Source organism: Nesoenas mayeri (assembly GCF_963082525.1).
Source record: "Nesoenas mayeri genome assembly, chromosome: 11".
Taxonomy (NCBI): domain Eukaryota; kingdom Metazoa; phylum Chordata; class Aves; order Columbiformes; family Columbidae; genus Nesoenas; species Nesoenas mayeri.
The window spans coordinates 6088573-6101232 of NC_137563.1; the positions used below are offsets into that span (position 1 = coordinate 6088573).

General features: G+C 40.2%; 1 protein-coding gene across 1 annotated transcript in view; it reads right to left on the minus strand.

The window, feature by feature from the left end:
* Nucleotides 1-12660, minus strand: part of AGBL1 (AGBL carboxypeptidase 1) — a gene marked incomplete at both ends in the record, with an annotated part of 273751 nt that overhangs the window by 156886 nt on the left and 104205 nt on the right. Inside the window, one exon of the mRNA XM_080351007.1 lies at nt 9880-10060. Within this exon, the coding sequence (XP_080207133.1) occupies nt 9880-10060 (181 nt within the window). The remainder of the gene's footprint in view (nt 1-9879; nt 10061-12660) is intronic.

A 12660-nucleotide genomic window follows, 5' to 3' on the forward strand; every position in this document is an offset into this window, starting at 1 on the left:
TGGAGTGAAATATCATCACAGTCAACTGAGAGTCCCTATCAGGGTTACAGTATCACTGAGCTGAGGTGTGTTCAAATACGAACTATGTCTTCAAAAGATCTTCAGATTTTCTGCCTCTTCAAGACTCAGAGCTGCTTTGCTGCACTAAAACCCTGCTGATTTTTTTTTTCCTGACTTCCAGCTGTTCAGTTGCAGAGAGGTTTTGATTTCTGATTCTGTCATTCCAACATTGATTCAATTTTCCAGTTTTACTTTTCTTGATGCTTCTGTGGGACATGCAGTTGCATTTATAAATTAGGATGGCAAGTTGCTGAAATCACTGAAGCAATATTTGCCCTTATAATTACCCCAATTACATGTGCAATCATATGAACCATGTGTGCAGGTGGAAAATTCAAGCTCAGCTGGCCCTCTGAAGGTGTATTTTTGCACAAGCAATTTTGACAACATAAGCTTTCAAATAAGGCTTATTTTTGTGGATAAGCCTCTTAGTCCCATTTCTACAAACATCGTTTCCAATTGCTAGTCCATTTCTCCAACCCAAGACCATTATATATCTCCCCTCTTATCACAGTACTTTGCCAGCTTTTATTGTTACATTTGAATAACAGATTCCAAAGAGAGAAGAAGGGAAAAAGAGAAATATAGAAATAAATAAAAATATTAAAGAACAACTTTAGCCAAAATACAGAGCTAATCCAACGCAGAATTTCTTTTAAATCAAACTCATGGAAAAGCAGCTTTACGCTTACATAACTGAGCTCCAGATTTTCTTATTCATAGGCTTTAAAAAAATTTCTGTGCATATTTCACAAAAAATGATGTTTTAGTACTTAAAAGGGACTGAATGGTCACATAAAATGTGAAATGTCACTTGGAACTCCAGGGATGTCCAGTTTTCAGGGCTAAAGAAATACTGCCTGATTTATTACACAATGTAATATGCGAAGGTATATTACAAGAGACAATAACCTCAATTCCCAGGCAATTTTAGCTTTCCAGGTAGTGTAGATATTGCAGTAAAGTATTGGACATTCTTCACTGCATCTATAAAAGTGAAGTTTTTACAATTTCATTTTGTGGACTTCTCTTTGCCCATCCTATGAATAACAACTCCAGCTCTGAATCTGTAGCTTCCAATAAGCACTAGATTTAGAGAAGCAGATGTGATCTTGAGATGGGTGACCAAAACAGACACTTTACTCACGTCATTACCTCATCTCCAAAATAATCAACTTCGATATCAGTATTTGATGTCTACCGCAATCAGGTAAGAAGTAAAATCCAAGTTCAGCAGTAATTATAGTTTTTCTCAGGGGAGGTTTACCAATGCAGCCAGCTGGGTCAAGGTTTGCAAGGTACATCCTGCAGCTTCCAAGAAGGTATAAAGAGATTCCCAATTTTTAATACAATTCTCCAATTCCTGCACTGATGATACTGAGGTATCCTTCACAAAGCTTCCTCAGGAGGTTGTAGAAGTCATTGCAGCAGAACGCTTTCCCTGTCCCAGGACGTAATACTGAAGAAGAGCTGTAACTACAAAGCTCATATCTCCACTAAATACATCATGTGGCCAGGGCTAAGAAGGACCAGAATGAGTAAGAATGAACCCCCCAGCATCCTTTTCACCCTCAACAACCCCAGCACACAGGTTGTCCCACTAATGCCTCAGCCCCTAACAAGGGACTAGCTGTTCCTTGCCTACCTCAACACAGAGCCTAGCACTGTCACAATTGTTATGGGAATAACACGCCACAAAGGGGACTCAAATAAGCATAATAACAAACAAAAGGGATAATGAGACACAATCAAGCTAACAGGAATAATAATATAATTCAATCATCTCATTAACTTTACTGAAAGCCAGCTTTGTACACCAGTCTCCTGGCTCCTGGAAATGTCTTCAAAGGAGTGCACACATTGGATTATGAACTCCCATCGTCAGTCAGGAAAATAGACACAAATGCAGAACAAAATTATTCCTTTCTGAGCCTGTGGAACACCATGTTCATATCTAATATTCATGTGAACTTGAAAATACAAGGTAGAACCTATCTAAAATGAAATAATTTCCAAGGCTGAAAGCTAAAGCATTTAATAGTCCAAGACAGTAATATCACTGAGCCCACATCAAGTGATTTTTTGCAATTAAATTCCAGATGACCATGCATCACCAATGTAAATTGCATACGAAAGAGCCAATGGAGATGCACTCAATTCCTTGGGTACCTTTACTGTTTCAGAGTTTTACAAAGCCTTCACATGCCTTTGCAAATGAAAGACTAATGAAACAACGGACAATACATTAAATCCTTCCAGTTCTTAATATGGCCATTAACTAATTAGTTTTCAGGACCATTTAGAAGACAGATGATCCTGTAATCTCCATTCTACTGACAAGTAGCAATACGGTATTTTCATAAGAAACCTACAAGCAAGAGAATGATGTTCCAGACTTCAGAGTTTAGCAACCCCTAGACCCTGCCCACACCAGACTTTCTGCTGCTCGGTCTATTTTGTTCTCTACCAAGGCACACAGACAGCGTACAGTTCTCTGGGCAATTTGTCAAAAAACTAGCAGTTGTTTTGGTCTGTTATTACTCTGGACACTAGGACAAGCAGTTATAATGCAATAGATTGCGTGGACTTTCTAGCACAGACTCCTGGAAGCATATGGATTATGCTGGAAGATAAAAGGAATGACAGCAAAGCACCCAAAATTTCAGCTATTCAGCTTCTGGGAGACAAAAGCACCAAGCAATAAAGTCAGCCACTGGCGCGAGGCTGGTGCTGAGTCCCATAGACAGTGATATCACACAAGCTCCTGTTTCAGAGACTCAGTCACATAATAAATTAGGTGAGGGTGTTAGAACAACAGCTGGCTGCTAATTAGTCACAGCCCCCCTCAGCAGGGTATCAACAAAGTGGCAGAGAACATCTCAAGTAAATTAAATTTTAAAAAATCCTACTGCAATCACTCCCTCAACAGATCCTTCCCTCATCTCCCCTCTCGGCTTTTTATTTATTGTAATTACTTTAGTAATAAGATTTGTTTCCTTGTTATTATATATATTACCATGCAGGGCAACAACAACAACAACAAATAATAGCTGGGAAGAGTTATGTAGCTTATTTATCTCCTTGGCTGTTATTGGGCCACTGGGTGGAGAGAGAGATGAGGAGGTGGGGGCCCGGGGAAAGCAGTAAATAGAAGAGAAAGCATATTCCTCTGGAGCAGAGACGTATGGGGACATATTTACAAAGGAGGAAACACTGACAATGAGTGAATAGAGCTAATAACTCAGGGGGCCCAGCAGCTCCAGCTGATAAAGGAAGGAATAAACAATATTGCATAGGAAGCGCTGTCAGAAGGGAGAGTCCTGGGGTGCAGCTACCTACAGACAGATGTTTATCACAGAAAGGGAGCCAAGGATGGGCTGGCACATCAGCACAGGGCAAAGAGCCTTGGTTTAAATTGGGATACCCCCACAGCACAGAGAGGGGTGCAGGGCCAGACCCCACTTCTGGTTCTACGAAGGAACAGCTTGCAGAGATGAGAGCTGAAGAACACTGCTGCAACTTGTGTTCTAGCTCATGCTGTGCATGCTCTGGACACATTTGCTACTCTAAGCTCTCAAAATCCATCACTGGCCTCTTAGTGGAGGGTAACAGAAGCAATACTAGAGGTTCCAAAACAGCAAATAACTGAGGGAACTTCTACTCCACTTGGGCAAAGTGAGCCACATACCAAGCCAGTACAGACACTCCAAGAACTGGCATTTCCATCCCCTCTGAGGTCTTGAGGAAAGTATCAGTGCACACAAACATCCCACCTTACAATGTGCAACTCTGAGCACAGCCACTGTAAATAAGGGTTGAATCTTCTACAAAATGCTCTTTTATCCAAGTATACCTTGGCTTTCACATCCAACTACCCAGCCAGTTTTGGCATGGTGGTGTCGATTTAGATGCAGGGCCTCTGAAGACAACATGGGGGACAGATTCATTCAGTGTCTACCAAACAACAACTGCACATTAATCCTGTAGTAAGTCTCTCCTAGAGCCAAACTCCACCACTGCATTAATGGCAGGGTTCAAAACATACCTTTCCCAGCCTTCCCACAACTCTGCACTATCCTTAGAGAAACATGCACATCACAAATTACCTAGTTTGGAGAGAGCCTTTGGAGTTATGCAAAGCTAGATTCTGGGAATTAAACTCCTCTTCAGTGCTCTGACCACTGAGAAGCAATAAAGAGAAGGAGGAAGGGAAGAAGGGGTGTCTACAGTTATAGAGTTTTGTATGACATCACCTCAAGATTTAATCCTTGAGGATGCAGTTCTGGATCACAAACCAACTCCTTAGAATAGCCATTGGCTTTTTTCCCCTATTTCTAATCAGTTCTGCCTCTTATTGTCCGGAGAACACAATGCAAGAAATAAACATTAAAATGGGAGAAAGGCACATATACAAATAGTGAGTTTGGGGTATAGAGACAAATGTTCTGCTGCTCCTCTTAAGAGAGTGTCCTTCAAAAAACAAAGGACCAGATTTCAAGGAATAAGCAGGAAGACACTCATTTTTCCATTTGTAACTTTTGAGAGTGTGAAGAGGAAACCTGTTGTACAAGTTATTTTACTGAATGTTTCTATCTCTCCAATTCAGTAAGTGGAAAATAAGTAAAGCTTTTCTCTGCTGGATTTGAGAAGGTAATGAACAAAGCCATGTAACTAAAACAGAATGGAATAAACAGCCTAACTGAAGTGGGAGCGGATACCAAAGGAGAGACAATAAATCCAGCACCTCACCTGCTTTACCTCTGAGCTCAGATGAGCTTTACTCAGCCTGTGTTGTGGGAGGACAGGCACAGGAGGGAACAGGCCATTTTTAGACCACATAAAAAATAGGCCATGGCTATAATGCAAAAAAACAAATCAGGATTCCCTCTTCTTAACTGCTACTCTGGTTACCCCATGGCTTTGAAGAAATCATGCAGCTTCCAAAAAATTCATCTTCATTTACAAAAAAAAAAGACTCACAAGCTCCCATCTCCACCAATTGGTTCGAGTAATTTATAAAGTACATGAACTTCTTTTCAATTAAAAGCTTTTTTTGATTCAATAGAAGGGAGAAGAGAGTGAGAAAAGAGCAGACAGAAGAAAAGAAAGAGGAAACATCAAAAGGAAAAGGACAAAGATGGCAACATTGGAGTGAGAAGAACCCAGAGAACCACAATATGGGCCAGTTAGGGATTTGTGAGCTGGAAGAGAATTTCTGAATACACAAACCACATAGACACTCCATGAGCAGTCTGCACATGAAGTATTTTTAAAACAAAATCAGTTCCCCAGGAGCTTCAACTTCTTGCTTGATCAATGGTCTTGCAAGGTCAATCATTTTTAATTTAACACTTCTGGGAGCTGGGGGAAAAAAAACCTCAAATAGGCAGAGCTGGCAAGCATTGAGTGTTAGCATTTGGCATCACTTATTACTGCTGTTTACGGTGATATAAATTAGGTTATACAGATATAATTAATATCCATAAATTTAGGTTCAATAAATAGCAATATTTATCTAGAACTGCAGTGTCTGGAAAAGTGAAGCCAAAACCAGAAAACGTTGACAACCATGTTGTGATGGTGAGCACACGTGGGAGCGCCAAGCATGTGAGTGCAGATGGCTTGCAGGTCTGAGCAGATGTTGCAGAACAGCTGGATGAGCAGGCTGCTGGCAGAATGATGCACAGCAGGTGCAGATCACATCACAAGTTCGCATGGAACTGTACAGGCACATATGAGCACACTCACAACTCCATACTCAAATGTGTGATAAAGTGGAACAGTATGGACAGCAAAGAGTGTTCTGTTTCTTCATAAAAGCCCCTTTTTGTGCCTCTGTAATTAGGCTTTTTACAAGTTTCCTTACTCAAACCTGCTTTCCAGATTTTACAGAACTGTGACTACAATTAATCTAGTTTCAGGGTACAAAGATTTCACTTGAACAGATAACTTTTTTTTTTTTTTTAAAACCAACCTTAGAAAGTTTCACCAAAGGCTACTCTGCACCATTCCTCGTAAATCTAGAGTTTCCTGAGAATAATATTTTGCACACTTTACAAGTTAAAAACAAGCTTACAAGTTAAAACAGTAGTAGATCTATATTGAAGGAAAATGCTCACAATATGCATACTTCAGACTTCCTTTCAAACTGCTCAAAGGTTATGATATGTCATCACCTTATTCCCTAAGGAAGAAAACTCAGGTAAAAGGAGGAGAGAAATGACCAAGGTCTCATAGTCAATCGGTAGCAGATAGGAACAAAGCACAAGACTCTTGCTCATCCACTGTATTTTATATCACTGTCCTCATGAAAGGGATACTTTTCTTCATAGATTTTCCAACACTTAAAGATTAAGTACTTTTAAAGCTTGCTTTCTTTACTATGATTTAGTTTAAATAGGAGCTGGAGGTATGGGTCAAGGTAGTGAAGCCACAAGACCAAACAACACTTGTTACTTTGGATTCTCACAGAACAACTTGTGCAAAATAAAATCATGCTGCAAGGACACTTCCTGTTAAGTATATGGCTCTCTTCAGACTAACTTGCACTACTGGTCTTGGAGATTGTTTTATTCTTTTTCATTTTGATATAAATTGCAAGGAAAAAAAAATAATCATATCTGGTCAGGCCACAGGTCCATATGAGGCAGCACCCTGTTGCCAGCAATAGTCAAAAGCCAGTGTCTGGTAGAAAGCACAAGATGAACTTTATGAAAAGTAGTGTTTTTTATTTAATTTGAAATATATAACCATTATCAGCTGAATATTATTTGACAAACCCTACACTCCAGTGCTGCTCAGGATGAAGCAAAACACTCAGCGACACAATTGCTCACCAATTAACTCTGGATTGAACAAAGTCAAATTAGCTGCAATATTTAGTAGCAATTTGTACTTTTATGTGATGACAACCCTACTTGTACATGCACACTTGCATCACCATTACCTTCATTTAGCATCAGTGACAGAACTGCAAGTCTCTCCATCACTGACAGACATGAACAGATTCTCAGTGCACCAAAGGAGCAAAACAAAGGGTGTAAAGCTGTTTTCCGGCTCAGCCACACACAGCTGGAGCATCACCACATTCCTGCAGTCCTGTCCACATTAGACAAATATTCTCTGCATGTAACTTTCAGACAATATTAACCAAAGCAAATAACAAGGCTCAGATCACCTTGTTGCTGCATGAGGCTCCCAAAGTGTGATTGTGTGGTACTTTGTTGGGACCAGCACCACTCTGCTGAGCTGCAGCTGGGGACAGGGCACAGCTGGGCTGCTGCAAGAAATCCTCTGTACTCATGTACTGTGATGGGCAGGGAAGTGTTATGCGCACCCGAGCACACAAGTCTGGGGAAGAGGGAGAGTAAGGAGATCCAAAGAACTGCCAACAAAAAAGAATGCAACTCTTTCTTAAAGAACAATACTGAGATATCAAAATGAAAGCAGAGGCATTGAAATAGAAAAAAATCCTTGTTTCACAATAAGATACAAGATCACCGGCTATCACATGTAGGTATTTTTTGACCTGGATGGTGGATTTGATGCATTCGGTATTTCCAGTCCTCAGAGCGGGAAGGTGTGAGAACACAGAAACTTGAATAAAACTAGCAAAGAACTGCAGGGATGTTGGCAGAGGGAACACCAGGCACTCTACTGGTCTGTTCTGGGGTGCTTGGTGGTACTTCCACAAAAGCAATTGTGAATCCCAGGACAAACAAGCCACTTCATGGAATAGGTTGTAAAATCAGTTTTAGAGATGTAAAAAATATTTAGCAAGTATTTTCTCCTAAACACTGTGGTCGATGATGGCTTATAGACCAGCTTCCTCAGAAAACAGTTTCCCTTTTAACATTAACTTGAAAGATAACAGGCTTCACTAAAGTGTTTAAACCTGGACAAAGTGGAACCTTAAGCTGCCAAATAAATCTGCCTGAGCACATATAGACATTAAGGGCCTGAAAGACATTTGCCTTTTTCAACATGCATGGTTATGTCCAGCAGACCACTAGTAAACCTTCAGTGTAGGAGGACCCAAGTTTCCTAGACAAGCACGTAGCAAGAAACAAGAATATCTGTGCCACAGGAGGCTTTACAAAACAAAAGTATTTCAATTAATGCACAAAGAAATGGTTCTCTCTCTTCCCCAAGCCTCACAATCACTAACAGAACCATGACCAAGTCCCTGTTCCCCTGTTCCTATTCCACAAGCAAGACTTACCCAACTTTAACTCATCACCAAATTTAACTACAATTTAAACTCATCTGGACCAGGGTAGACAAAACACCTTCCCGTGTGACACGAGCTCAGGCAGTTCACTTCATCCAGGTGTCACCAAGAGCCACATCGTCCCTCCTGAGGGCCCCTTCTCTGCTACACTCACTCCTGACAGATGGATAAAAAAGGTCAGACATTCCCTCTAGTCCTCCATCTGTTGGAAACTTTAATTAAGTGCAGTGAAAGAAAAAAATAAAAAAAAAAAAAAAAAAGATGCAACCTTTCTTTTTTGCTTCTATTGCCTGGAAGGACCAAGGAAGCATTTGGTGCCAGCAGAGGCTTTGGATACTCTGGGGCAGTATGCAGCTACAGTCCCAGACTACTTAGATGCTCAGGTTCCTGGGGAGTGTAGCAGGATAAAAGCTGTGACTGTTCATAGTCACAGACCAGAGACTGTCAGAAAACTCCAAGCTGCTCTCTGCCAAACACGTCACTCTAAACTGAAATGAATTAGTCTAGAACCAAGCTCAACTTGGTTGTTGTTCAGGATTATTTTTCTGTAACACTCAGTCTGCACAGCCTGACTTAAAAGCAGACAGGAGAATGCAGCTAAAAAAAGTTCTTCCTCCACATTTTGCTGTGTGTTTCAGTGCCTAAGTTGATCATTCATCTTCAAGATCATCAACAAGCCAGGGGACACGGTTGTTCCCAAAACCTGAAAGATCTTATCACCAGGTCAAAACATACAACCTGCCAGCTAATGGTGGAATGTGATCATCATGTCCTGCCCCTGCAGAGACAGGACTGACAGTTATTAACTTGCAGCCACTCCACAAACCCCCAATGAAGTGAGTGAAATCTACTGTCTGCAAAAACACTGGAGATATTTTCAAAAAAAATTGAAAGGCTACCTTATCTTAGTGTACTCTTCAAGACTTAAAATGGGATTCCTCTTTTCACTGGCTGCATAGCAATATTTATTTCATATTAACATATTAGCAGCAGAGTTGTACTTTTTCCACTAATGCAAGTTAGTTTGGGTGGGCAGGGATGGTATAATGCAAAGAAAGCAAAAAGAAATCTGTATTTTCCAAGCTCAGATTCAGTATTTCTTAGGAAACACGTAGGAGGAAAGATTAAATAGGAGGCGGGAGAAGGAGGGAGCTTCACTATATGGAAATATTTCCACAAAAATGTGAACATTTAATAGATCCTTACTTGTCTTCCCCCCCATATCAGGCTATACAAAGCATTAATTAAAGCCAGTTATTCCCAAGCTTATCTGTCTTGCAGATGAATTCTACCTTGCTGCTTTAGCAGAACAAACCGACCTCCATTTATAAAGACAGATCCATTTTCTCTGGCACCACTAATACTCCATCCAGACAACTCCAAGATCTTATGGCCACATACAATATAGAATCACATACTTCTGACAAATGCAAGACAGCACACTGGACTACCTCTCAGATTCACATTTTCCATACAGGATTGATAACATAATAAAATACAATGCAAAGGGAATTATCCTGCTATTGCACAGGGTAAAACCTGCAGACAAACCCAGCAAAACCCCAAAATAAGTACATGTCACAACTCACTTGCCATTGATGACTCCATCAGGATTAAGCATGGGGATAATCTTGAAGATGAAACATTTCCGCAGGAGATCAGCAATGGGATCACTGCTCACAAGGAACTCCAGGGTCCCCTTCATTACCCAACTGGCATTGCTTTCACCAGGGTGAACACGGGCCATTAGAAACACATAAGGACGATTGCCTGTAAAACAAAGTAAAAAAGCCCCCAGAACTTCGACAGGACTTCTCTTTGAACAATACTTTTACAAGTGGGTTTTATTCCTTTTTAATTGAGACAACAGCCCAACTTACATTTTAGGGAACACACATCCCTAAATAGTCCAGACATTTCCCAGAGGTGCTATCTGCCAACTGATCCCATGTTTGGTCCTCAGAACCAGCATGTTTGTTTAGTTTTGTCCCTGTCCCTTTGCTTCTTTATTCTATGATACCTTACAGATATTTACATGTACCATTATAAGGAATTTTGCATGTGCAGATTACAGCCTCTCAAAATGACACCAGTATGTTGTCTGGCAATTCTTGAAGGTCTGACCCTATCTAACTTCACTACAGTTTAAAAGAACCTAGAAATTATTATTATTATTATTATTATTATTGTTATTGTTTAAGATTCTGCTCAACTTTCAGCATTTCCCAATTAACAGCTGAGAACTTTCCAAGTCTCTAAGCAGATCTGGCAGCCCATAAGGGCTCCAAGAACATGCAAATTGTCTGTTTTCTGGCAGTAACTGTGTTTAGAGTCAGAATCATAACTAATCAATTTAAACTGATATATATGAATATGTTACCTAGTTAAGCTGCAGAGGTAGAGCTAAGGCAGGCTGTTAATTTGGTGGAAAGACAGTTCAGTTTTATATAATATAGAGACACACTCAGATACACAAAGCTGATTTTGAGAAGCTGCAACTTGAAGAGTTCAGCTGTTTCTAGCAATAAAAATGGCATGGGAGAAAAACTGTGGGATTTGGGGGTGGGGGAGAAAATTTGGAGTGTGGCTTTTTTTTAAAAAAAAAAAATTCTTACTAAACAGTTCATTGATAAACTCTACTGAACCTGCTTCAAAGCAGACTTGCATCTTAACAGAGAAAGTTTTCTTGTTATCAGATGTTATTTGCTGTTCCTGTGAAAAAGCACCCACATTTGATCTAGTTATAAGTCTCCAAAATCTCTCAGTATACATATGCTTAGAAAAGACCAAGTTTGACAGCAGATTCATTGAAGAGCCCATCTGTGCTGAGCACACGCCATGGATGGGTCAAGGAAACAGGAGAAGGCAAACAGACACCTGCCAGGCACAGAAAATAAAAGGAAGGGACAACGCAATTATCTGTCTTAAAATGATCCTTCTGTGGGCATTCATGATCTCAAGGCATTGTCACAAGTCAACCTGACAGATTTACTTTAGTGGAAACCATTATCTGTGAGAGCATCACGACGATGCCAAGAGAGGTTTGTCCTGCTCTACCAGGCAACATCAGAGCTCAGGCCCTGTTCCCTGAAATGAATTGAGTGACCCCAAATGACAGGCTTGGGAGTGGTAACAGGACAGAAAACAATCCTGAGGCATCAGCTGAGTGCCCTTGTAAACAAACGGTGAATCAGCAAGTTATACGCCTTCGTTCTTAGCTCCCAAAGCTGTCCTTCAGCTTCCAAATGTTCTACAAATCATTAATGAATTAATGTGAAACAGGGACGTAGAACATCATGCTGAAAAATATAGATGTTATTAAAGAGGTGTTTCGCTATTTGTCTGACAAAGCAAAGCCTGTTGGAGCTGAAAATACAGATTAAATTTCTCATTTCACAGTCAAACCAGGAATAAGCACTAATTTTTTTCCTTAACTGCATATTTTGCACAGTTCCACTCAATATGTACATTACAATTTAGTTACATCTTTCAGGGATGTACTCGGATTTGGAAAAATCCCCCCTCCACATCTACGCACATCCATGCTTTATACTGCAGCTGTTGGTGGGCATCAGAACTGCACTCTCAGCTCAAAGAGCTCACACAGAGTAACCACATTCTGGGCCAGTAAAGCTACTGGAATTCTGTTTCTTAACAGTCATATATTAGTCTTTTATAATTCTTACACCTTACCTCATTGTGAAGTTGGTACATTTTAATCAATGTGCATATATAAGTACCTAGGGCACTTATGGACTGCAAAAGATTCCTTTAGCTCCTGAAGAACTACTAGACACTCATTTTTTTTTCCCCGAAATTGGAGTACACAGTTTCTATTTTGCTCCAGCTAGTTGTGTATTACAGTCTACCTTAGCAATGCTTTAAAATACCAACAAGCAAAAAGGAGCTTTCACAAAGACATCAACTGCATTTTGCCATTTCCAAACTTTTTGTCTTTCTCCCATCACCATGATTTAGTGCTGTTTTGCAGGCTCATTGCTGAGCTAAACTTATGGGACTGTGCTGTTGTAGCTGCGAATGAGGCTCTTGAGGACTCCTAATGGACAACAGCTGTAAATAGCACAAAGCAAAATTAAACGTGTTCTCTTTTGCAATTGATGAACACAGCTTTAACAACTCTTATCTCTTCTCTATTTTGGGAGAAAGCACAGCATCTTAATTGAGAGGTTCTTTCCTCAGTTAAAATAAGAAAAAAGAAACCAAGGAAGAGCTTTCTCATCTCAGAAACCCAGAAAAATTTGCTATAATTCTGCTAATTGCAAATAGCATGGGACTGGCAGAGACCCGAGTTCTGTTCTTCCTCTCAAGGCTGATCAAAGTCAAGTTTGTCTTACTTAGATTCAATGTCA